The sequence below is a fragment of the Pyxicephalus adspersus genome, chromosome Z (genome assembly GCF_032062135.1).
Source record: "Pyxicephalus adspersus chromosome Z, UCB_Pads_2.0, whole genome shotgun sequence".
NCBI classification, from domain to species: Eukaryota; Metazoa; Chordata; class Amphibia; order Anura; family Pyxicephalidae; genus Pyxicephalus; species Pyxicephalus adspersus.
The window spans coordinates 26,481,588-26,508,979 of NC_092871.1; the positions used below are offsets into that span (position 1 = coordinate 26,481,588).

The following is a 27,392-nucleotide window of genomic DNA, read 5'->3' on the forward strand; positions in this document are numbered from 1 at the left end:
GACTACAATAATGACATATGACTATGGTAGGGACATTAGATTGTGAGCTCCTTTCAGGGACAGTTAGTGACAGGACTATGGACTTTGTACAGCGCTGCGTTATATGATGGTACTGTAAATTAATAATAATATCAATAATAAAGGACTTTGACAGTAAACTCCAATGTACAATTTGGAGTTTACAAAAGGCAAATAACGTGACCAGCATTGTCAGACAGAAGTAAGGGTAGTAAATAATATAATTCCCCATACCTGAAAGGTGGCTGAACTGGAAAGTATAGGTACTGCCTAAGCAAATCATAGCTCAACTTCAACCCGGGCTGAATATTAGTTAGTCATTTTTAGTTGGTGGCTAGGTTTAAAAAAACAGCAACTAATGAGAAGCTAATAATAGCCTAGCAGGTAGTGCTGAAGTCAGATTTTCTGCAGCAACATCTCACCGCTACCAGCTGTTATGGATTTAATTTTGTTTTACATACAGGTTTACTATAAAATACAAAGGTGATGCTGAAAGCAAAATTATAGCCTATACATAGGACATATGCCATCCTAGTACATTTGCAGGAAGGAAAGTAATAAAAAAAAGTTGGCCAAACCAGACCTTTTGAATTATACCCGAAACCTTCTGCCCACCCGTGTGACTTCGGGGCCAGATTTGGCAGGTTGGACAGATTGCAGAACACCCACAGGTTTTGCCTTATTCCTCTATATTCATACAGAAGTTTACTAGGAAAGCTTCAAAAATGATGTTCTGTAAGTGTGTCAGCTCATTAGTTAACCCTATTATATAATGATATGTGCGAATGCAGAAAATAAGAGCCTGTCAGCTGCAGTTACATTAAATATATATTAATCCCTTTAATTGCTAAATTGCAGGCCAGTCAAGGTAATCTCAATTTTAATAAATGGTTTTGGTCTCTAGTGGTGATGTGTCCAAACAAGCCAAAACCTCAACTTTCTATATTTAGCATACACGCTATATATACTTTTGTTTAGTTTTCTGGATACAGTAATTCAAGACTACAGGAAAACACAGCTAGGAACATAAAACAAGGATGTCTGCGGCTCAGATGGTTGGTGGTTGATGAAGGATAACAGGGTAGTACAGTCATTATGCTCTCTGTACAGCACAGAAGTCTATGTTCACACTCATACTTGTACTACAACTTGTACATGCATGCAGATGTATATAATATTTAATATAAAGCCTCACTGTATTGTAATAAGAAAACAACTGTGCACCACAGGTATCAATGGAAAGAAATCATATAAAACAGGGCTTTCAAACTCTGGCCCCAGGGCCAAATCCGGCTCCCAGCATCCTTTTTTTGGCCCTCAAAGGAATCCTAAATATAAACTGCAGCTGGCCCTCCGCTGCATTGAAATAGCGCTGCTACTACAATTCCCGGCATCACTCGCATCTATAGACCAGCGGGCTCTCTGCCTATGCGTGGCCCCGCATTGGACTGTTTTATAGACGCAAGTAATGCCAGGAATATTAGTAGCGGCGCTATTTCAATAAAGAGGCAGTTCCAGCCCCGCATTGGCTGCGTCTGGCATTTCCAGCACTCCCCCTCAGCTGTACTTTTCCTTCCTACTCCAAGGCATGGACTTGAATGGTTGGATTTTCATAGACTAATATTGTTATTATTATTGTTAGCCTGTGCAAAAAGGTTACCATTGAAATTAAACCCAGAAGGCTACAAACAGAGGAAGAGGCATAAGGTTTTTTCTTAAAAAAAAAAAAATAAGAATTTAAGAATTTCTTTCTTAAATAAAAAAAATACAATTTTAAACAATTCTTATGCCTCTTTCTCTATTATAAGCTTGTTGCAGATTGAATGTGAAGCAAAACCTATTTGTTTCCATATGAAAAGGGTTTAAATCTAATGAGAAGGAAAAATGTCCTCAATTTTGTCAATAAAGTTTTTAATTTTGTCCCTCTGTGTATTTGAGTTTGACACTCCTAATATAGAAGTTGATCAAAATTTTGGAGAAAAGCACTGGAATGAAGGCTCTTAAATGTAAGTGTTTTGTGTTATAAATGCTCTGTGCTTGTTGTATATGTGTATTTAGATGTTTTTGAGGCATTTAAAGTAAACAACCTTACCCTTTTGTATCCTTTTTGAAGGACAAGATGCTCTTAGCTTCTATTATGATGTGCATTCGCCATGGGGTTGCACACATAACCAGCTATTACTTTAACTGTTTAGGTGGTAGAAAATACTCATCAGATAATAAATATTCCCAGTACCACACAGCTTGTTCTCGTTGTGGCCCATTACAATGTTCTGTTCGTCCACTGGGATGAGCACCGAGCTTGGACAATCTGCTCCGGCTGTATGGCACTAGGCAGGGTTTTGCCGTAGCACCTTGCCAACTGCTTCAATGGGTTTTCATTAACACATGCAACGGCTGAAATTGGTTTTCAGTCTGCCTATGTTTTCACTTTAAAATTAGGATTTATTGGATGAGTACCTGTGTGCAAATGCTAATTGTGCAGGACAAAAACGGTAACTTACATCTTTCCCTAAAATAAAGAAGTGAGATGATCACCTAGAACAATTACACATTAGAAAAAACAGTTGTCCTTATGTACATGTTTTGGGGGTAGTAACCAAGTACCAAAACAAAAAGGTCATTATGCTCTATAGCTAGACAACTAGTATACGCAGAATGAGAAGTCTAAAGTAGCTGACTCCATAGTTATCTATAGAAAACTATCCTTTGAATGCAATGCAATAATCTGCATCACAACTGCATAACATACATTCTGTCATAATTAAAAAAAAATGTGTTTTCAGGGAAAATGATTTCTCATGATCAATAAATAAAATACCTAAGATTGTCATTGGATATGAGCAGCTGTATGCAAGGAATCATGAATAAAAATTAAGATACTGACACTCGTGCTTTCATAATGTACCATGCATTGTTTTCAATGACATGTATTTTAAAAAAGTAAAACGGAACTACTGTGTAGTAATGAGAAGAAAAAAAGAGAACATACCTATGAAATGACCAAAAATGACTGCCCTATTTCATATATATATATATATATATATATATATAATTTAAAAAAATCAGCAATAACTGCAACAACCAGAGTGATTCTGTGGAGATGTATATGGATACAGAGGTGTTCAAAGAAGTAGGAAACATGTGGGTACGGGGGAACCAGAAAAGTACGAGGTTGGGGCACACAGTGGAAACATACACGGATCAGGGGTGTTCCGCATGAAGTACGCAGATGTACGGACATTAAATTAAGAAGCAGACATGTAAGTTGAGTTGAATCAGATTAGTATGTTAGGGCATTTAGTAGAGGAGTATGTGAGTGGAGGGGAGCATAGCTGAGAAGTACATGTATCCAGGGGCACCTAGTGGAGAAGTACATGAGTATAAAGTGCTCAGCAGACTGATACACACATGGAGAACATTTAGTAAAGAAGTACCAGGGCGTGAGGGTGTTCAATAGAGAAGTATGTGGGTACAGAGGCACTCAGCGGAGTAGTACATAGGTTAGCTCAAAGGTAAATTACACAAGTACAGGGGTGTCCAGTCAAAAATTGCAGGGGATACTGCAGTATTGCACCCGGTTGCTTTATGGTGCAAAGGCATATGGTGGAACAGAAGCCAGACACAGGTGGTTTATAGTTAGGAAGCGTGTTTATGCAACCCTGGCTCCATTTTTGGCCACTCTAGCTAGGGAAGGTTAACGCCAACTATGGACACTATGGAAGCCAGGAATAAATTCCTTAGAAGTAAAGTTGTCATGCTTAATATCTATACTTTCTCTAGGCTAGAGACTAAGAAAATAGAGAGATGAAAGCATCAGCATTGAGATCAGGCAACTGGTATTTTTGGAAAAGGACTAAAATAGCAATGCACATTGAGCGGTTTCTTTAATTCACTGTTTCTTATCAGGGCACATATGCAAAGGTTGGTTTGTGACACTGTGTTTTTCTAAATCTCCACATTTTCTGTTCACTGCTCCAATAACAAGAGCAGGCTCTGCTGCAGCCATTCAAAACAAAGACGCATACACTAGACTTGGTGCTCATATTTACAGAATTAGTTAGTTCTGGCCTCAAAACTCGACTTGGCACATGCCCCAATGCCCTCTTTTTATGTCCATGTCAATAGTAGTAAAGTATTAAAGCTGACCTCTATTGTGATCTTTCAAGGGCAAACCTTAGCTCTTGGATTTCCTCTACTGTTTACCAATCCAATTCTTCCCATCAGAAATAAATATTGCAGATCCCATCTGTAACTGACTACATCAGCAATATTTCTTGCCGAGTATAGTTATGCAACTCATCATGTATTGTTATCTAATTGCAGATCCTAGTCAGCACAATAAAAAAGCCATGTGTATCCTAAAATTCCACTTTTCAGCAGATGACCTTGGTTGATATAAAAAGAAAAAGGAGATATTAAGGTATTGTGGGGATGATGAAAAAAAAACTTTAGTTTATGCATTATTAGGTAATAAATTGACCTAGCAAATATGAACATAAGTGTTACTTTCAAGTCCTTCCACAATCTTTAGCAAAAGGGCTAAATCAGATGCAGCATTGCCAAGTTTTCCCCTTCCAAAACACAAATGTTGAATTATTCAGAGGAGAACTCAGAAAACATGCAGCATGCACTGCTGGTGCCCAGCGGAGAGAAACATAACACTGCGCTTACATTTACAAACAGTCCTCTTATATATTCTTGCATTTAGTGAAAATACCCAATGACAATATTACTATTAAAGTTTTACCAATATGACAAGAATTCTTCCATATTAGTCTGAATGCTGTTGTATGGAGGATTCCAATAAGCTCACAACAAGCCAAAGATGAGTTATTTTACACTAGCTGCATTAAAACATGAATTCCAATATCTTTTAATTAATACATACATAAAAAATTGAATCTTCACTGCTTGCCTTGTCACCAATAACTACATAAGTCTCAAACCTTCCTATTTCGAGGTACAAACATCTGGGACTGGAAGGGGTGAAGAATCAGCGATAAGTAATAGCTTACAGGCATGCTGGACAGTACTCAAACCCAACCTTACTTTCCTTCTTAATGCTACCTGCTAATGCTAATCCTTACCTCTAATGCTAGGTACACATGCCACCGTCCAGCTTGATGACTGGGGTAGCATTGAAAATGATTACTCATTAGAGATCCAACAGGGTGGATCACTAACAACCTTCTGCATGTAGTTGAGGAGTATTTGTTCACACTATGGCACTGATTTATTAAAGTTCTCCAAGGCTGGAGAGAATACACTTTCAGAAAAGAAGCTGGGTGATCCATAAAACATAGAATGGATTTTTAAAAATCACTTGCTATTTGCTAGCAAATGTTTAACGTTTCTTGTAAAAAAAAAAAAAAAAGTAATAAATACAAAAATATATCCAAATGAAAATGAATGGAATGCAAAGCGTGAGCATGATACAGCACACTGATAGTATCTATATGTATACTTCTCTCAAAGAGATTGGCGGCACCAAGGGGTTCAGGGGTAGAAAAATATTTGTTGGTTTGTAAAAAGCAGAGCACATGCCTGCAAAAGGCAGAAATTCAATCCACAACTTTGTTTGATTTAAGAAACTTTTGCTGGAAAACAGACAGAACATTCCTTGCTGCTGAGAAATCACGCCTAGTCACATTGTTATTGAAAGCAGTAATTGAGAGCATATGTCACAATTCAAAAGGATAACATGAGACAATTTATTAAAGATTTGGAATTCTACAAAAATCAATGTTTATTCTTTGTGCAAGACACAAACCAAAGGCTAATATTGCTCTGTACATTGCTAATCAGGCATAAAAGGCTTCTACATGACATATACTATGCAACAAACCATTATCAAGACACTTGTGTATGGCAGTGATGTGAAGAACACATATGGTTTATAGATTACATTTCTTGTTAATATTTTAATCAGACAGAAAAAAATAAACAACCCGACCTGTCAATTTCAGCCAATGTCAATTTGCTGCAAGAGACAGGAAAAAATAAACAAGTAGGTCTGTCAATTTAACCCGTCAATTAGCTGAACTGTTTAATCTTTTTTTGTAAATTATGCAGCTTTGATTTCACCCTCCGGACACTAAAAATACACTTTGCACACTTTGTGAAAAGTTTTCATGCACAGTTTTTTACCCTTGGTTAAAGCGTGCATTTGTGTTTGTTAGCATGTTTTTAACAAGCGACGAGCCTGTGTTTTCTTGCATGTTTTCGGCTGATTAGATAGCTACACCAAATACTAATTAAATCACAACAAGAACACCTAAAAGTCTAAAATAATTTCTATGACCACTAAAATACATTCTGGGCCAGCTGAATTTTATGTCACACACTATGAAGATATGAAGGGACCGGATTGATTTGCATACCAGTTTTAGAGAACCACTTAGATATAAACACAGAATTATATTTATTTTGTATTAAAATTTTCCGTTTTTACAGCAAAAATCTATATAAGTTACAGTTATACAAAGATGACCTCAGCCGACCCCTGGTTATTTACTTTCTACCCGAATTCTCCATAACATGCAGTTGGCAGATTTAGAAAATCAGGTTTTACTTTTGAGTTCCAAAGTGATATCAGAAACTGACGAGGATAGATTCTGCCTGTATTTTTTTTTTTAATGACATTATTATTTGGTAGGATAGATTCAAGATGTTTCTCTCAATCTATGAACTATTATTCTTTTCCCAGACTAACACTTACCTGGCTAAGTAGAAAAGGTCCAACTAAAACAGCTGATTTGTAAATTCAAACTGAACAATTAGGCTTTGCTATGTTATAGGGAACACCTAGAAATGTTAATTGTGCTTACAAAATACTCTGAAAGTAACCTTTTAGTTTGTAACACATTTTAAAAAATGGCAGCACACTTCCTAGTATATGAGGGTACTAAAATGCTAAAAATACTGTGGTGCCGTATATCAATTGTGTATGATCCCAGGCATTTGTACCCGACTACTACTCTTGGCAGTAAGAGAACACCAAATATCACTCCATAACTGCTGTGCCACTAACTGTTCTCTATGCTGGAGACTGACACAAGAATACAGAGCTCTGCCACTAACTTTTTCACAGAGACACAGTATAAAGGACAGCGCAGTGCAAAAAGGAAATATCAGTGAAACCACCAGAGGAAATACCGATGACTACTCATTTATTGTCTGCCTGGCTTATTGGGGGCACAGATTTCAGAGTTCAGATCTCAATAGAATACCACACTAAATGTTTGAGAAAGAGTGCAATCAATAACCATGCGCATGCCCTGCCTTAATGGCTTTGAAATGGTTTGTTATTCACAGTACAAACAATTAGGTAACAATAGCTAAGTAGCCAACACCATGAGGTGCAAGCTCTTACTTTATTTGCTCTCTAAGCTCCCCAAATATTCTATGCAAATACTAACTTAGGAATTAGTACATGCCTAGGGATAAGCCTGCCTTCCCAGTGCCTTTGGGTTGGTAACCATTTGTTTGGCCACCGGACACTGCATTGTGGAAGGGGGCGAGTGATCACACCTGGCATACCTTAAAACCCCAGCAGTGGAACAAGAATGAGAAATGACATGGTGGAATTATGAGCAGCCAATTTATGGTTCCTTTTGCATAGCAGTTCTATTACTTTTCTATGTCTCTCCTGAATACAGGTTTAATTTAGCACCAAGATATATCCACCATGCTCTCTACACTGGATTCATTTGTAGGAAGAAACTATAGAAGGTGAAGATATTTGGCAGTTTCTCAAACAACTGCAGATCATCAACTGCGTTTAGTGATCATCTCTTGCAGTCGTGGCTTTCTTCATGCTTTCAGATTCTCTGAACAGAATTCAGTTTTTAGCAGAGCTGCAAGATGTGGCAGATTTTGCCAAGAACATCTGAATGTACGATTGATTCCAGCAGCTTTGACAGTTGTTTTTATACTTTAAAAACACAAGCTCTGAATGATAACACCTAGATAGCATTTGTATAAAAGATGTATGTCCACCTGCTTTGGAGCACAAGTGAATAAAGACCACAAATAGGTCAATGCTGAATTCTACTTTCCTTCCAGTGTTGGGTGAGGAGGAAAACATACACTGTTCCATATGTTTTCCATATACCAGGCACTTGTATATGAAACTTATTTGTTCTGTCCAATATATATATATATTCTGGTCTAGGAAATGTGGAGCACTGACATTACCAGGTTTGTTGGAGATAGTCCATTGGCTTCTGTAGCCTATGACATCTCCAGCAATGTGTTTATCATGGTTTTCCTTTGAGGGTTTCTGAAGAACAAGCTCAAACCACACCATTAGTAGTACATCATCAGACAAAGTTACCCCGGTGCTGGAGTCCTTGGGAAAAGACTTTGGTGCTGGCCAGGAGTCATATCTGCTACCTTTGCTCTTCACTGCATAGATCCTGTACGTGTGAATTGCATTGTTTTATTGTAACAGTCTGTATCCAAAGCAGAAAAATAAACCCCAAAATGTTTTAGCTAAAGTATCCTTTAAAGTTAGGCATCAGTCAAATATATATTAGGCTTTACATACTTTATTTAAGTTTTGTAATGGTAATCTTTTTTTTAATACAGTAAGCATGGCCATTTATCTTACCTTATATTACCTTCCTTTAATCCTCCGTTGGATGGGTGATGATTTGTTAGAACCTAGTACAGAACTTGCTTTCAGGCTAACATTGGTAGCATGCCGATATGAAGGGAAAGCTGAATTATGACCTCTCATTAGTATGATAATGCTCTTTCTATAGGCTGGAGTCCATTACTAAGCTATAATGCAGCACAAAAGGTGTAGGTCTGCAGCTTAGCTATGCTGTGTTATAAAAAATGTGTAAATTACAAGGCTGGTCGAACAGGGTATACTAGGTAATACTTTGTAATTTTTTTTTAATTAAGAATTATAAAAAAAAAAAAATACACATACACAGTAGACCTTATGTATAACAAAATCTGAAAGCAGAGCTTGTCTGCCTTTCACATTTACAAGTGCTGAACAAGAAAATTAAGCTGGAAATCTAATTGACTGCAGTAAGCAAAAAGAATGATTATTCCCTCAGACACTTTTAAACTTGTTAAAGGAAATGGTGCATGGCAAATTCTACATATGCCTCACTACAAACTGCCAAAAAAAAAAAAAAAGTGTACAAGTTGTGTAGATCCTTCAACCATAAGAAGATGCTGTGGTAATTTTGCAAAATATGGAGGACCTAAAAAAATTAGAAAAAGCAGAGGAAACAAGTGGAAATGAACAATAGTGACAATACACACATATATGTTACTAACTAGCATCCTTCTGTAAGGGGATATGCGATTGTTTCTACAACCCTTCTATAGAAACAACCAAAATCTACTCTACTATGCCACTTTATCTTCATCTCTGCAGAGGTCAAGAAACCATTCATGGCATTTAAAGAATGAAATGTATTGATGTATTAATGAAAACAGAGCTGCATCAATATGTCTCTCTTAGATCTACCAAGAGTAAGCGTAAAAGCCATAGGTTGGGGATTTCATTTATTGAGGGTTAAATTACATCCCCGTAAAATCTTGAAGTTCATTGTTACCTATTATTAATTTTGAAGCAAGCCTAATAAATTTGCGCTTTTGAATATGTAAACTCTGTGTGATGTAAAAGTAGGTTGAATGTTCATTAATGTGTTTCACACAGAGTGCAAAATGTACCAAAGGCCAAAAGCAGCCAAGTCCAAAAACAATAAAATATGTTGGCGCTATAAAAATCCTGTTTAATAATAATAATAATAATAATAAAACAAAAGGCTCACTGTATGCTAAAAATAATTACTTATGCATGGAAAGTAATTGAAATTCGCACTGCCAGATCATGTTTATATTTCAAAACAGATAGTATCTTAGGTGTCAGTGCAATTAAAAGTGTGTTTCCTTAACTATGCATTTATTTGTGTGGAGGGAGAACAATATGCTACAGCCAGTGGTGGATACAGCTGCAAGGCACTGCAAGAAAATTGGAGTTATTGCCCGTCATTGCTATTAACACGGTATGCCACAAGGAACACTTCTTGGCAGAATGCCTCTTTCTGTGAACAGAAGTCAGTGTCTACCTCTTGTGAACTTGTTATACGAGTGCAAGTGGTTATGGACACAGCTTTCAATTTTAATTCTACAGTTTGCCATGCGAGTTCTTTTATCCTAGGTGCACATGATGCTACTAACACCAGCTCACCCACTGAGATGATCCCAGGTTATTTATCATTCTAGTTCACTGGTGGCCACCCTAAACTCTTCTGAGCTATGATAACCCCTTATGTTTTATTGGGGCCCCAGAGAAACTACACCGGTTACACGTCCACCCTTGGGTGTGAGTAAATAATATTTACCTATATAAAGTTGATGTTATTCTGGCAATATCTTCCACCTATTTCTTGTTGCTTTTGTCTGTTTTTTTTTGTCAGCCTAATAACGTAAGTGTGGACTTCCAAGACACAGCATCATGGTTCTGTAGGCTGGACCAGACTCTAAGTGGCTCAATCAGATTTCTAAACCAATGTGGTGTTTGCTCCTTGACCTTCATTATTCAACTGAATATTGATAGTTACAAAATCATTGGAGTTGCAATATCATGGAATTTGACTCGAACAATAGTACACTGCTTTAACTGCTTGTGTATCAGGAATTGTTTCAACAAGACTTGGTACACATAGAGCACAGGGACATATGGGCTGATATGCACATAGTACTGGTAACAAACATACTGGTACTGACATAGGATCCTTCCATATGACTGAATTTTAAAATAAACAGTTTTTGGTAAAAAAAAATGGATCCAGAAAAGACAGTAGCATAGTAGTGGAATGATTTGCAAAATTGGAAATAGGGTAGTTCCCTTTTAAGGAGTATTGTTAACCGCAAATAAATATATAGACAGAATAAAGGCAAACATAGGGGTTTTTTTTTGCAAAAAAGGGTTGTATCCAGTGATAATTTCTCATATCAGATCAAAACATTATCAAGATCTCTTAGAGTGATAGAGATCCAACATTTGGGCAGCTTATCCGAGTAATAACCGCATGTAGAGTTTGTGGAATTCGCATACGTGTAGCCGTATTATCTGACACGTTTCGCCCAGTATAAGCTTCTTCAGGTGTAGCTGCATGCTACCGGAATATTAGCATGTACTGGAGGCAGTCTAGGAGTTCATAAAACACAAATTTGTATTACTATTTGGTAATACGGCTACATGTATGCGAATTCCACAAACTGTACTTGCAGGTAATACTCAGATAAGATTGTATGGTCACAAATTAGGTTTATGTCTAGTGACAGCTGGCCAAATGCTGGCCTTTATTCTAGCTACAGTATATTTTGGTAAAAAGTGTCTTAAAGCTGAATTCCAGTCCTACAGCTAGGGCATGTTAAGAACTGCAGCGGGATCAAGTGATCACCAGTGGCTCCCAGCCACGCGCACCTTGCCAGCTGCTCAGTCACTTGTACCACACGCTTGTTCTTAAACAATCAGTGACTGCAGATTTAACAACAGGTGGCAGTGAGTGATACTGAACCACTAACTAATACCCCTAACCATTCTCTAAGGTCTAGGGCACACTTACCTCCTTTGTGCCCTCCAGCGATGATGGATCCAAGTTCTTGTGAAGACTGAATCCCTTGTAGCCACCATCTTTGTTTCATACTCCTTTGGGCCCCACTGCCAGCCTCTTTTGCTACTGGAGATCTAAAATTCTCCAGAAACTGGGAGGATTTTTTTTTTTTGCCCATTGCATGCCTCATCTGCCAAAATACTCTACCTTTGGGTGACATTTTGATAAATTGAATTTAAAGGATAATTTCAAATAACATGATTTTAACTAGGAAACCTAAACACTCCCTGTTGGTGTTCCCCAAGGGTCAGTGCTTGGACTGGTTCTCTTTTCTCTGTACACCTCCTCTCTCGGTAGTCTCATATCCTCCTTTGGCTTACAGTACCATCTGTATGCTGATGACACTCATCTATCTGTCCACCCCTGACCTGTCTCCCTCAGTCCTGGATAAGGTCTCATGCTGCCTGTCAGCCATCTCATCATGGATGTCTGACCGATTCCTGAAACTCAACCTGGATAAAACAGAACTCATCATCATCCCCCCCTCAAATTCCAAATCCCCCCGACATATATCTAACTGTTAACAACACTGTTATTCGGCCCTCCCCTCAGGCACGTTGTCTTGGTGTCACCTTTGACTCGGCCCTCTCATTTACCCCCCATATTCAGAACATTTCCAGGTCCTGTCACTTTCACCTACGCAACATCTCCAAAATCCGCCCCTACCTGTCCCCCGAGACCACCAAACTCCTTGTACATGCTCTTATCATCTCCCGTCTGGACTACTGTAACATCCTTCTCGCTGGTATTCCACTAACCCGACTCTCTCCTCTACAATCTATCATGAATGCTGCAGCTAGACTCATCCATCCTTCCCTCCGCTCTTCTTCCGCTGCATCTCTTTGTAGTTCCCTCCACTGGCTTCCATTTCACCTTAGAATCAAATTTAAGCTCCTGTGCTTTGCCTTCAAATCCCTACACAGTTTTTGTCCCACTTACATTTCTGACATGGTTAAAAAATACTCCCCCTGCCGCTCTCTCCGCTCCTCCAATGACCTACTAATGACTTCCTCACTCATAACCTCATAACACGCACGGATACAAGACTTCTACAGCGCTGCGTAATATGTTGGCGCTATATAAATCCTGTTTATTAATAATAATAATAACACACTTAAGCATTGTTTCTGTAAAACTCTTATTGGGGGTCTTAATATTGTTTTTTGGCTGTGACCTAAGCATTTCTTCCAATACTTCTAGGTTCTCTGTCCACCTAAGCTTGATTAAGGACTTGATTAATGATTGAATGATCTCTCTGAAAGAAGATATTCCTTGTTTAGCCAATGAACTACCGAGGAAGTAATTGAAGCACATTAAACCACATTCACCTTCCCATCCAACAAAAGCTATCCATTGCAGCTAAAAGAATTGTGCTTTTTTTGTCTGTTTGATCTGCTCCTGGTTGAAGAGTTGTGTCACATCTTAGAATATACCCTGTTGTGTCATCTGGTTACAATAATCAATTTCCAGGGGTACCATTAATACATACACACTAGAGCAAACACTGAACGCAAGCAGAGTACAATAGTTCTATAACAACTAAGTTTCAAGTTTCACCTTCAGTGTCTGGAATCTGTTTGCTAGAAAAGATAAATCTCCCTGGCAGGCCCTTACAATTTTAAAAAGTTAGTGGGCGGTTTAACCTCCAGTTTTTGCCTAAAAAAAAAAAAAAAAAAAAAAAAAGAGTTGGAGACTTGCACTACTTTGTTACTTGCCGAGGTCTTCTTGATATGGGTATACAGCATTCCACATGGCCTTAGATTGTTCTGCTTTGCACATTTATGTACTCCTTTTTAGTCCTTGGTAGCCATGGGTTTTTATATTATATGTATACTGTTTAGTTGCTTTTTGTACTTATACTTAAACATTCAATGTAAACCTGCTTTAAATATGTTTATTGGAACTGGATAATTTTAAAGTAAATTACACTTTGTATAGGTGCTATGGTGAGACAGGTTGGTGTCAGAAAGATTTGCAGACCTATACAACAAAAACACTTTTTAGTCCCGAAAAAGTTTATTAGAGTTTTCTGTGTTGGCTAGCTAGATCGAGTGCTGCGGAATTATTGTACTGTTTACACAACTTATACCTCCACATATATCAATTCTTTTTCCATAACTGATTTTGAAATTAGTTCAGATTACTTTTTATTAATGTTGACGTAACATTGGCAGACAAGCAGGGGGCTTTTCTTTAAATAATGAATGTTTTACCGACTCTCTATTTTCATTCTAGAAGTTGTTGATATTTTTTGACATTTCAGTTTTTAGTAGATGCTGCCTAGTTAAAATATTTATTTGGGTTCTTACATCTCTTCAGTTTCCCAGGGGTGAGATATCTGTTTATAAGTTTACTGGTGCATGCCATGACTTTTAAGAAGATGGTTCCACACTACCTGAGCCTAGTGGAGTTTTTCAACGTTTGTCATGTTTAGGAGAATACATTAGGAGGAGTGGAAACATGCAAAATCTAAGTAAGGCCTGCCAGAACAAAGCTAGGAACAACAAAAAGGAGGGAGATCTAATGGATTAATAGCTAGATATAAGATGTCCGTGGATAACCCAGACCAGTAAGCTTTACTTACCTATGAAATATCAGTCCGGGTGGGCCAAACGTTTACCTCGAACCTGTTAGCAGCAGCCAAACCACTACAACATTATATCCACCTGGAGCTCTTCTTTTTATTATCTGCATTTGGAAACCCATCATACAAACCATTATATATTACAAAGGCGGGCTATAACATCTAAAGGCAGAAATCATCTTTGCCGTGCACCAATGGCTTTCAGGGTGCTTGACTGTTCTGTTGTGGTTCACAGTCTTAATAGTTTTGGATAATCTAATCTTTTTGAACCTTTAGAATGTAAATTAAGTTGTGTACAAATCTGTATGTATAACAACACTGGTAAAACAATTATCTCTCTATATACTACTACATGCATTAATATATACTTTAACATTACTGTCCAGGCAACCTCTTCCTTGCTATCCAGAAACATTCTTGAAAGCTGGGAAAACAGTAAGGTGAAAAGAAACAAGTATCCCTCCCAGCAATTATTACATTCCAAGCAGCACTCCCAAAATCCAGACGGCAAGTAGCAATGTATCATTAAAAGATAATTCATGGTCAGAAATGGAGGCCCAGACATGTGTATACCACATCACTCAGTGCTGTGTATTGTTAGCGAACCTGCACACAAACCTGTCTTTATAAACCAGCAGCTTGAGCACAAAGGGGCTAGTTCACTGCAGTCAGTTATCTTGTCAATCCGTTAGCACACGCCACCTGGTCTGCCTTAGTCTAAAATGCCCCTCTTTTGTTCAGCAAAAAAAAAGTTCTCCTTTCTACAAACTTTACCTCCCCAAAACAAAGTTGTAGAAGTAAAATATTTACTTTCATTCAAGGAGTGGGAGAAGTAACATGTTGACAAGGGCATGATATTATCAGACTGGGAAAAGTGCTTCTTGGGGCTATGAAGTCTGCAAGACATTTTTTACATTTTTTCAGAGGATTCAGTCTGTCAGTTCACCCGTACTCTTTCAAATTGTGACGTCTTCACTCCCTGTGAATGGAACCTTGTGTTGTTGTATTTCATGCAATTTACACTATATTCATTTCACTACTTGGTGCTTCTGATTCACTGTTACTCAGAGCTTTTATTATTTTTATCAAGCATTTATCAAGCTGCAATCCCCAGCATGGCGATTTTACTATTATTTGATAATCCAGCCAGCTTTGCTTTAACAACGAGATATCCATGCACAAAAATATCCCACCAAAAGAGGGACTAAACTGAATCCTGACATCCATCCAGTAGCCGGCGCTGCCATCTTCTCCTCTTCTTCCGGCTTCTTCATCCTAGGTCACCCGACCCAGGCACCAGATCGGGTGATGTAGGATGAAAAAACTGGCGATCTCACTGCGCACGTGTGAGATCAGCAAATTTTTCTGTTTGCGCGAAAAGGCTCCTACTGCACATGGCCGAGATGGTCGGGCATGTACAGAACGAGCACCCAAGAGTCTTTGCGCTCCAATTCATTCTCGATCACCTAGACCAGGGGTGTCAAACTCAAATACACAGTGGGCCAAAATTAAAAACTTGGACAAAGTCGTGACTCGCGACCCAAACTTGAAACTGAAATAGCACCGCTACTACAATTCCCTGCGTCAAGAAAACAGTCCAATGCGGGGCCTAATGTTATGTTAAGTCCCTCTTCACTGAAATAGCACTGCTACTACAACTCCCTGTGTCTCAGTCCCATGCAGGGCAACGCATAGGCAGAGAGTGATGCCGGGACGCAAGTGATGCCGGAAATTGTAGTAGCGGCACTATTTGAATGCAGCGGCGGGCCAGGTGCAATTCAAGTTTAGGATTCCATTCATTACCATTACCATTTTATGTAAAGCTTTAAATCTTTCCGTATCCAGTTGTTTCTTTCAATCACTTTGGACCTTTTCCACTATAAGGAACGAACCATCTTCTGCTTCATATGAGTCTCTACTCAAACGTATCCTTGTGCTCTATATATCCCCTGATGAAGCTTAATGGCGAAACGCGTTGGGTTATTAGATGTTCTTACTATTCTATTAGGGATACTACTGTCAATCATTTTCCCATATCAAATTTATGGAAAATATAAGCAAAGTTTTATATGATTAATATAAATGTTAACTAGAATTTTATTCTTGTTCACAATATAATGTTTTTTGCCGCACAAAAAACCCTAGCTTTCCTATCTCTTTATTTTTGACTTCTAAAAAAAGGCCTAAGCCACACATGTGAAGTTTGACAATGATGAAACTTTACTGATTTGGGCAAAAAAACTGAATTCAACCAATCAAAAACATAAAACAGTGGCTTACATCAACTACAAGGGTAGACCATGTAAAATCTGATCATTCTGGGCAAATTTGTTGTGGTGTTTTGTTATTTTGTTTCTATTTCAATAAAGTGTATATAAGATGTCAACTTTGGACTTTTCAACCAACCCAATACTGGAGGCTGATTGTACATATATTTCTTGTTTCTGACAATTACTTTTTTTTGCAATTCTCTGTTGTCTCAAAACCATTTAAGTAACCACAACAACAAAACGCTTGCCATTACCTGTGCCCCTTTCTGATTTAGTGCCAACCATTGCCTCTGCCTTCTCTGTACAAAAAAGACAGTATTATTACAAAGAATAGTATACAAAGTATACAGTGCTGTTAAGAGCGTTCATATTTCTGAAATATGGGCAGAACATGTTTTTGTGTTACACAACACAGAATTTAGATTAATCTTTTCTTTAAAGTCCAAATTTTGAGTTAAAGGAAACAGGGATGTATTAAGATACTATTGCTATCATTTCGAGAATAATTGTTGCCTGATCGTGTCTACTATATTCACTGGCCTATTAAAATTAGTCAGAACCCCTGACTTGAAGTGGTATTTGCCCAAAAGTGCTGAATCCACTGGATCAGCATGGCAGCCAGCTAACTAGCTGAAGCTGCTGGAATACCTGGACACATTTGTAAATAGAGAGCTTAGCTACGGTATGCCGCATGTTCTGTCAGTAGGGGTTTCCTTTAAAACACAAGGACTACTCACGAAAGACAACCTAAAACCAGTTACAATAATTGTTTTTATTCCAACAGTGAAGTTGGGAGTTTTTTGGTAGCTGTAATGTTGTAAGATTCCATTTAAGGCCATTGTTAGAGAAGCAAACCATCAAAGCCCCTTGAGCCGTGAAAGGGTAAGATAATAAATAGTGTTAAATCGCCCCATCTGCGGAACAAAAGAGCTTCCAGAAATTACATCTCTTCCACTGTTATTAAAGGCAGTGGTTGACTATTAACTATTCAAAGAAAAACAGGGAATAAAAAAATTCCCTGAAATCAGCAGAACTAAATGTCTGCTTTTTGGGTGGGTATTGCTTCTCAGAGATACACCTCATAAATCAGGGTAAAGTTATGACTAATGGAAGTCTTCCATATGCTTCAAGCTGAAAACTTGGAAAGTAGAGAACATTCTGCTTGTTTTAAAGCAGCAAATATGGTTTATATTGATGTGCCGTATGATGCAAACTCTAAAAATATGTACAGAATGACATAATTACTGTTCACTGTTGGGCAAAGCCATGGGAAAATCTTTACTGGTAGGCAAAAATAACTTTCCACTGGTCCACAAATTCACTGGGCGACTGCTAATGAAGTAAAGAGGTCTGTTGCATCTCAGAAGTAGGTCAACTGCAATGTCAAAACACCTTTGAAATAAATCTAATTAATTTAAAACACACCTAAAAGAATGCTACATATTCTCATCTGCATAAGCCATTTGTTGCTAATAAATGTGATGCACTACCATGCTTGATCTGCCAAGATGGCAAACCACATAAATAAGGAACCAGACAAAAAAGGAAAAATAATTAAACAAGCATATTACAATACATACAACTATAAATACTGCATACAAAGGTGATAAAAAAAAAACAATGATCTTGTAAATGATCATTTTAGGAATGACAATAAAATATCAATAAAATCATAAATCAAGACATGATTGTAGACAAAACAAATATATATACATATATATATGTATAATATTAAAGCATTTCAAATATGACAAAGAATGTATCAAGACTAAAATTAAATATTAAAAAGTTTTGTATATAAAACTGATAAATAAGAAACAAGGGAATAAATGTAGGAAGAACAAAGTATGCATTTCTGTAGGGGTTCTTTATCACCTGGAAATGGAGAAAAGCAAGGCAACAGTGAGCTAGAACAGATGTTTTTAACCAGAGGTATTTGTTCCCCTTGGGGGTTTCTATAGCCCTTAAGGGCATGGGAACCAAATAAAATGATTATTGGACTGGATCTCTAAAATGAAACCTAATTATTGAATTCTGTATTACTGAACCAGGAACAAAATGAATTGACGAGTCAGTGGATCCATGACTTTTATGGTTAATAACTCTACGTTAATACAAAGACCTTGATTGCATAAAATCAATTGTAGCAAGCTTATGATTTGCCATAATTATAGACTCAAATATGAAAACATTTCTATTTTTTACATTAGCTCTTTTAAAAGTCATACAGCTACTCCATAGTACTAGTGAAGATGATAATCATTCTGACAGCCTAGGGAAGGGGTTATGGGGACATATTAAAGAATTTCTTAGGGTCACAATTGTAAAAATGAAAAAAAGGTTAATAGCTTCTGGGCTAGAGGGTTAGGCTTTAGGTCAACAGGCCAAATGGCAAAATAACTTTGTACTTCATGGGACAGAAAGCCCGAAGGATCTCTCCAAGACACAGACATCTATGAGAGTACTTTGTATGTTGAGGAAATATTGGAACCTCTAATAAGTCTTGTAGCTATTTGTGGTCCCACTGAGGAAATCTTCCACCACTTCTTATTGTGTCACTTGTTATAGATCTTATAACAATAAAAAAAAAAACATATTTGGGCTGGAGTAACACTTTATTATGCTTTATGATTATTCTTTGCCTAATTTACGTTGACTTTATTATTTGTGACTTTAATTTACAAGTGGGAAACAAACACAAAATGCCAATGTTCTCCTTTTCCATGATACAGGGCATGCAAACCTTTCAGACACAGTGACATTCATATGGCTGGACCCAGTAACCCAAATTAAGCATTTTTACTCATTTATAGTGTTGAACAAATGTTTCCTCCATACACTTGGATGTCTCTGACTATCCTGGAAATGAAACCTGTTTTAGCAATTTTTACTGATTTTGAAAGAACAGAAAAGACCAACAGAGCCGAGTCAAATTCCTGCAGGACAAAAACTACTTGGATTGCTTAGCAGAATTTGTGGTTTTTGTTTCCCAGTTTCAGGTTAAAGTTCCAAACAAATGAACGATATACATGTGTCCATGAAATCCCCAGTCGGTAGGTCTAAGTATCTGGGTCTATTCTTGAACATTATTTCTAGGTTTCCCCTGACACAGCTAATTTCCTGCAAGACCATAGTCTCACATTTCTACTCCAACTAATGTTCTGGACAAAAGAAACCTTAAACACATTTCACGCTAAGCATCAGCAAAAATAGCTGTTTCAGCAAATGGCTAAATTAAACCGTCATATTCTCTAAAGCCTAACACAGGCCACATTTTTTCATTTTTGATTGAGATAAATAATGTTAAGTTCCTATTTCAACTGTTATCCCTTTGGGGAGATTTCTCCCTCACTTCCTGTCCCTGAAAAAAACAACAATGCAGTTGCCATCAGGACAGAAAGTCGTTGTCCAAAGTTCTATTTCAAACAGTTTTGTCCAACTCTATCAAACTTTACCCAAAGCTAGGGTCACTTTTTTGGAAAACATATTTAAATCCCAGCGCAAGATAAAAACCAAAAGCCATTAAAAACATTAAAGCGTATCTAAGGCCAAAAACAAAAATGTAATAAAATGAAACTGAACAGTCATTACATAGATAACTGTGGGCTGCACGGTGGCACTTTACTTTGCAGTTCTAGGTCCAAGGTTCGAATCTCGGCCCGGAGACTGCAAGGCCAATGTATGTCCTCCTGTGTTTGCATGGGTTTCCTCTGGGTCCTCTGGTTTCCTCCCAAATTCCGAAAACTTGGAAATATGTTAATTGGTTACTGGGTACTTTGGTTGCTCCTACTTTCTGCTCATTTAAAAGAGCACTCAAAACCCATTTTTTCAAACTTGCCTACCCATCTTCTTCTGTCTTTTAAAAACCATCACTAATTCCCACCACTACATATCCCCCTCCTATTGTGTATAAATTCCCCCACTTCCTAGATTGTAAGCTCTTCGGGGCAGGGTCCTCTCCTCCTGTATCACTGTCTGTATTAGTCTGTCATTTGCAATCCCTATTTAATGTACAGCGCTGCACAATATGTTGGCGCTTTAGAAATCCTGTTTATTATTAATAATAACAACAATAATAATAATCCCAAAAACTTCCAGTCAAGAATGGCGTCAGACTGTGTTAATAACATGGGACTATAGTAACTGCATTAAATTGTGAGCCCTTTGAGAGACAGTTAGTAATATGACTACGGACTTTGTAAAGCGCAGTTGGATCACTGATCATGATATTATCTTAAATTAATATATCACTACTCATACAAATAAATCACTACTATTGGCTTAAAAGCTTACAGCATTCTAGGACCTGCAGCTGAGGATTATGGGGCTGCAGATATCAATAAGGTATGGGTATATTTATTTTATATCACTATTTTCTAGTCAAGACATACAAAAAAGCTGGGAGATTTCTCTCTTATTTGCGCAGACAACATTGCATAAACTGGAATTACCATTTAAGCTATATAACACCGAGTTAATATTAGCTTGCCATCATCCTATTGCAGTAAATAAAAAAAGGTCATTAACGAATAATTCTTTATTTAAACAATGGACACAAATCTCTAAAACCAACATAAATCCAATATTATTTATGGTAACATGTTGATTAACAATTGCCCTAAGCCTCTATTAAAAATGAATAATGTCAAGCATAGAATACATTTTATAACGGGAAGTGAATTATGTTTTTTTAAGATTGCAAATATTATCTGTCCAAGACGCAGAATAATGCATTGCAGATGTCTGAAATAATAAAAAACTCATGATAAAAATCCCTGGACATTTGCTTTCTCACTGGGGTAACATAATCAATTTCTTTACATAAACATCTTACTAACACATGTTTATAGTCACAAACTTTTAGACATGACACAAGTATGCATAAATCACTAGTTGAAACGGTCCCCTGTGTTACAAGCTGGACAGAAGGTTACACTGCAAACAGTTGATGATCAATCTGAACCTGGAAGAATATTCTATGGATCCCAAGTTTGAAAAGCAGACACATATGGTAAATAAGACTGGAACAGGGGATAGAATTCAAAACATATTTGGCTTACAGCATTTAAAAAGATGAATGAAGTGGAAAAAAATAATTAATTTTTACAAGAGCACTAAATCACAGCATCAAGTTATATCACAGAATTCCACATGTAACTATCAGTTATGTAAATCTGATTGGTTACCATATGCATGTAAGCAAAAATGTCAACCCTGGAGTCTTCTTGGTACTCTAGATCTTCCCAATCTAGTTCCTGGATCTAGTTCCAAAAGCCTTAAAGCTTTAAGTGTCCATACTCCTATTGCATTCTCCATAATAAAGAATAAATACAATTTAAAAAATGCAGCAAGTAAGGTGCAACCGATTGTAATGAATTTAGCAGGTGTATAGATCTAACAACTCAAGAGGAGGAAACTGAGATTTAAAGTCTATAAGAAATTTTAGAAGTGCCAAGACCCTCAAAACCTGGGCTCCAGTCCAGAAATCAAGCGTTGGCAACAGCCTATAGGCAAAGGAATACTTTCCCAGAAGCCTGCACAGAATATTTATTAATGCCAAGCCGTACTTAGTCCACAAGGATTGGCTACTTAACAAACATGCATGGTCAGGCCACAACACATTTCTGACTAAGCCTATCGGATATCTCAACAGAATTTGGCAGATGAAACATAATAAAAAGCCCCATAGTGGAGAAATCCCTACACAACAGCAAAACCCTAAAACAAGTGGAAATGTACTGGGACCTAAGGACAACCTTCTCACACTTAAAAACTTAAAGTCTTTAAATTAAGCTTGAATACAGCCTTGTACTTTGCACTACACTTTGTACTATAGAACATTGCTGTTTAGGTGTGTGGGGTCACATGATTTCCAATGGCAGTAGATTTCTGACTGCAAAGAAACCACAAATGATTTGTGCAACTTACCCTAGAGTACACATGCAATGATGCTCCATTACCATCAGGTGTTTCCAAATTCCCACCTAAAGCCTGTGTCACCAATGGAGCACAGCACAGATTTCCCACAGTCAATACAAATAAACTATATACCCCAGGGCATCAAAAGGCTGATCATTTACCAGATGTTGGTTTACATTTGTATAAATGCAGTAATTTAAAATTTAGCTCACAAAGGTCATGGTTGATCCCTACCAAACATTCAGCATGAAATTGTGTGCAACCCAAAAATTTCCATATGTATAAATATAATAACAGTCAAACAACAATTTGTTAGTGAGTAGGGTCAAGCAAGGACTAGCAGCCAGGTAGCAATCCAACATTAGCAGTAATGCTTCACTGGCTGCTTAGCTTCATTACAGGACACTCCAGCCTCCATATTTAGATCCTGATAAACTAAGCACAGTGCTTCAGTAGCCATACACTGCTGTAAAAGTAAATACTAGTTTTACAATTTTACGCAGATTATTTTTTTTATATATATCCAGGGCTGGCTCATAAAGTAGACAGAAGATCCAGTAGGAGAGGGGAGCAAAAAAAGCAGGACCTGCAACCTATGCTTCTAAAATAGTTCAAGGCAATAGAAGATAAAGGTTACACTTGGACCTTATATTTATTACACCTGACACTGCATATATCACTATTTTTATTTAGATAACACATTGGGGTCATTTTATAAAGCAGTGGATCTGACATTCACTGAAATTGTCCCTTATGGAGAATCTTCCAGGTACATTAGCCTTAATGGCAGTAATTGATTGTCCACTAGGTAATATTCAGGGAATGTCAGATTCCCAGCTTTAAAAATAGACCCTATATTGTTAGACACCTTTACGTGTAAGGTATAAATAATACACATAAACATTTAGCTCCTTACTAGAAAGAGATAATGTGTCTGTTTGTCATCATACCTTCAGCACGGGTGTAACTATAATGGGACTGTCATTGCGGGATGTTCTAAAATGATGGTTTCCTGGCTCCCTTGGTGGTTATCTCTGCACATGTTCAAGGCAATGAATCAGAAATTCCAGCAAATGAAATCAAAGCACCCGCATGACACCAAGTGAACCATCATCCTTAATAGGCAACAATGGCAATCTACATAATTCTCTCACAACAGATGTACTAAAGCTTTTCAAGTACCCAGACTAAAATGTAATGCCTTTTAGGTTACACTGTCACTATTTATAAAACAAAGACATGTTTGCAAATATCTGCTCTTTTTAGGAGCTACCCGGATTTAAAAATCTTTTTGGATTACTTATTTTTTAGATATTTTGGATTACTGGTCCCTCTAGTATGCTATGGTTCCATGGTAGTGATGGAAGGAATCACAATGTAAAGTGGGAGACCAGGACACCCAGAAGAATGCCAAATGATGAGAGTTCACCCAACTCATTAGTCTATGTAAAACTACACCATAATACAAAATAATACAGATAGGCTGCTTCAGAATACACCTCATCAGCATTCACCAATAAAGAAGAAAATCAGTTTTACCTGGTATTAACCTTAGCTGATTCCTTATTTTTAGAGCACTCTTTCCTGAGCCATCTTCACATTCATCCTCATCATCACAATCACCACTTGTCTCCTCCTCGTCTGCAGTCCTGCCAATGTGTTTCCTTCGCTGTGTTGACATTCCCTTTAAAAGCTGAAGAAACATAAGAAGAAAGAAGATATAAATAATGGTACTACATAGGAACCAAAGCCAATTATTTTAATACAGAATGGAAACCGAATAAAAATCCTACATGCTTTGCCTTCAGCTGTAGTTCAACCTTTTTGAATGTTTTGCCGACTTAGTGCCACTTAGTTACCTAAAAGTGATAACTGAATATCTGTGCTATGTCCTTTCCCCTAGTAATATTTAAAATACCAGAGTTGAAATTAGCATCAAATAAGCACCAGTTGCATACATTTCCTTCCCAGCTTACACAGAGTATAGATCAGCGCCCAGAGGGCAGCAATATGAAAGGACTAGCCGAAGGTCAGAGAGCAGCTGTCTCCAGGATTAGAACTGGACTCTTCAGGACAAGTGCCATGACTTTGAAATGGAAGTGGCTTCATTCATCGAACACCTTTCAAAGGCAAAGAGCCCCCCTAATCTAACAGTGGCCAGCTCTGTAGAGATATAAATCTGGAACAGTATAAACAAGAGATAAAGTGGTTGGAAATAGCTACTGTACTTTGCAGGTCTCTTGAACATCAAGGACTCAACTTTCCAAATGGAAGATGGAATAGGTATGAGTGGGTTAAAGAACACAAATTCCACTTCTGGTTGTTAAAATTTCACGTAGATCAAACAACGATTGTGTGAAGAGACAACGAAAGCCTCTTATACCTAAAATCTTCAGCTTAGAAGATGCAGCATTTCATATTTGATCACTTTGCTATTCTAAGGGAGTTAATTGGCTACAAGTAAAAGATCCTGTTATCCTGTTACCAGTCCATTTATTTTAACAAAAACCTCTGTATAAAATGATAAGTAAAGTTAGTTTTATTCATTAACTACCTGTAAAGCCTCACTTGTGTAGACATCCAAAGCCCCGTGGACTTCTGCTGGGCGTTGCCATTTTGGATGTGATGTCAGCAGCAAAAACAGACTTATATCAAGTCAATAAAGAAATAGATGTAGGGGGTGAGGGGTGGAGAAGCTGGGCCAGCACAAATACATGCCCCTAGGAGGTGAGGCAAGGAAGGTAGGCGACTAGGCTAGGACAAGGAAAAAAAGGCTAAATGGCTAAAAATGGAGGGTTATGAAGTGTCTTGATCAAAGCCCTGATTTGATTTTCATTTAAATGGTTGGGATGTGAAACAGGTAGCTGATAGAAGGAAACCCAGAAACATACTGTAGCTCTGCATGGAGGAGTGATCAACATTTGTCAGTCACTGTCAATGACGGATACCGATGAAAAGTAATTTTGGCATATGGGGGCAACTTTTTGGCCCAGTGTGAACTGATTTCTTCCACCACACACCATAACATCTATTGATATTTTTTATTTATGTATATAATGGTTTAATGTTTGCCTGTTTACAAATATTGAAAAGTAAAAAACTTTACTTTTTAACATTGTTGTGTAACGTGTCTTCTTTGTTTTCAGTTACACAGCCCTTTTATGAAACAGTGACCACTTTGCACATATGTAGCAAAGACGAAGAACCAAAAATATATCCTAAGTACAGCACACTGAGGACATTGCCAGGAATATCATATTTGATGCAAAAGACTGCCAATAATTGGAATATATGAATACTGTTGCCATGACTGCCAGGAAAATATTTGAATTCATAGGAAGACAGAATGAGGTTGCAGAATGAAAATTGAAGGTAATTTTTAACATCATTAAATTACAAAATGGCTCATGCAGCAGGTATTTCCAAACAACCCTGAAACCTGAGTTTTCCTTTAACACCACATTTCCTAAGAATTCTCATCCTTTCAGCAAATATACTTTAACATTTGCGTCTGTTTTACTGCAGGGCAGACTTCTAAACTCATTCCAAACATGTATGGATTCAATCAAAAGAAAATATTTATTGTTTTAGTAACAAACTATAGTATGTTTCCAACAGTGGAGCAAAACAAATCTTAAATTGTCATTAAATGACAGGCTTCTGGGAAGGACCCCGCTGAGGAGTTGGAAGTCGCTATTACCAAGATTTACTCATTCAACCCTTTTTCCTTCTTTCTCCCTTGGTGAATCGGGAGATGAATTCATGAAAAACGACGTAAATTGAAACACACTTTACTTTCATAAGAACCCTTCATCAAAGCTGAAGAGATTGTTAGTCTTTTTTCTACTATTCCCAGTTGGTACCCGAGGTTCGCTCTTCCTCTTTCAGCTAAAGATGTGGAATTGTGCCATTTCCTGATATCTAGATGAGCAGTTTACCCTCTGCTCCTAGTAAAACAGATCAACTTTCTCTCTGCAGGAGGTTTCTTTCAAAACATGCATGGGTTTATTTTTACTGTAATCGCGGACAATAAATGACATTTGTCATTGACGGATGAGAGCAATATGTGAACATTATAAAGAAAACAGCACGTTACTTAATATACTTTTACCTCCCATACATACTAAGAGCTACACCCTAGTCAAACTTAAAATTAAACATCGACCTGCTTACAGGAAGCACAGCCTACCTGCTGACAACTTCCATTTTCATTCTGTCTGTAATGTTGTGATCCTGGAGCAAATGTCTTGGTGATCACAGAACACCAGAACAACAGAACTTGCTGCCACTTATATACAGTAGTAGAGTTATATACTGTGTTAGCCATTAATGTGTTTTGAACGATCCCACCTTTAAAAAGGAACTAAAACCCATGAATATTCACCTATACCTATTCCATCACAGGGTGCTGTTCCTACTTTTCTTCCTGAAGACAAATCTTGGCCATCTTGATGGGCCATGCCGGGATGACAGAACTCCCGCACAAGAGTTCATTCCTTCCCGGTATGCACAAGGGAAGCTTGGCAAAATTTGACAGCTAGGAAGTCATTAGGCAAGTAAGAACTTTTATTGCAGAAGGTACGTCATCTGTCACTTTCTGCAAAAGTCACCTGCCTGAATTGTCAACAGTAAAAGCCGGACTTTATTATTTCAACAATTTGTACTAAAGATTCAAAAAGAGAAGGGTAACAAAGTTGGGGAAACATTTACAACCCAAGGTCCCCAGATAACATCAATTTAAGAAGAGTGTTATTGAGAGTGCATGTGAGCTTATTGATAGCCATAATTGAACCCAGTTTAGACCTCAGGGCAGTTTTCATTGCATATAATAGGCATTACACAATTCAATGCTGGTTAGGGTTTTTTTTAGGTCTTTGTAATGTAGGCAGATCATGGCTACTAGGAATGGGTTCCTAAAAAATCACAACCCCCTACCTATGTTTCCTACGC

The 27,392-nt window shown here is 37.6% G+C and overlaps 1 protein-coding gene across 1 annotated transcript in view; it reads right to left on the reverse strand.

The window, feature by feature from the left end:
* The window catches only part of GPC3 (glypican 3), a 242,922-nt gene that overhangs the window by 43,488 nt on the left and 172,042 nt on the right, over window positions 1-27,392 (reverse strand). Inside the window, exon 7 of the mRNA XM_072430796.1 lies at window positions 23,982-24,135. Coding sequence (XP_072286897.1) covers window positions 23,982-24,135 — 154 coding nt within the window. The remainder of the gene's footprint in view (window positions 1-23,981; window positions 24,136-27,392) is intronic.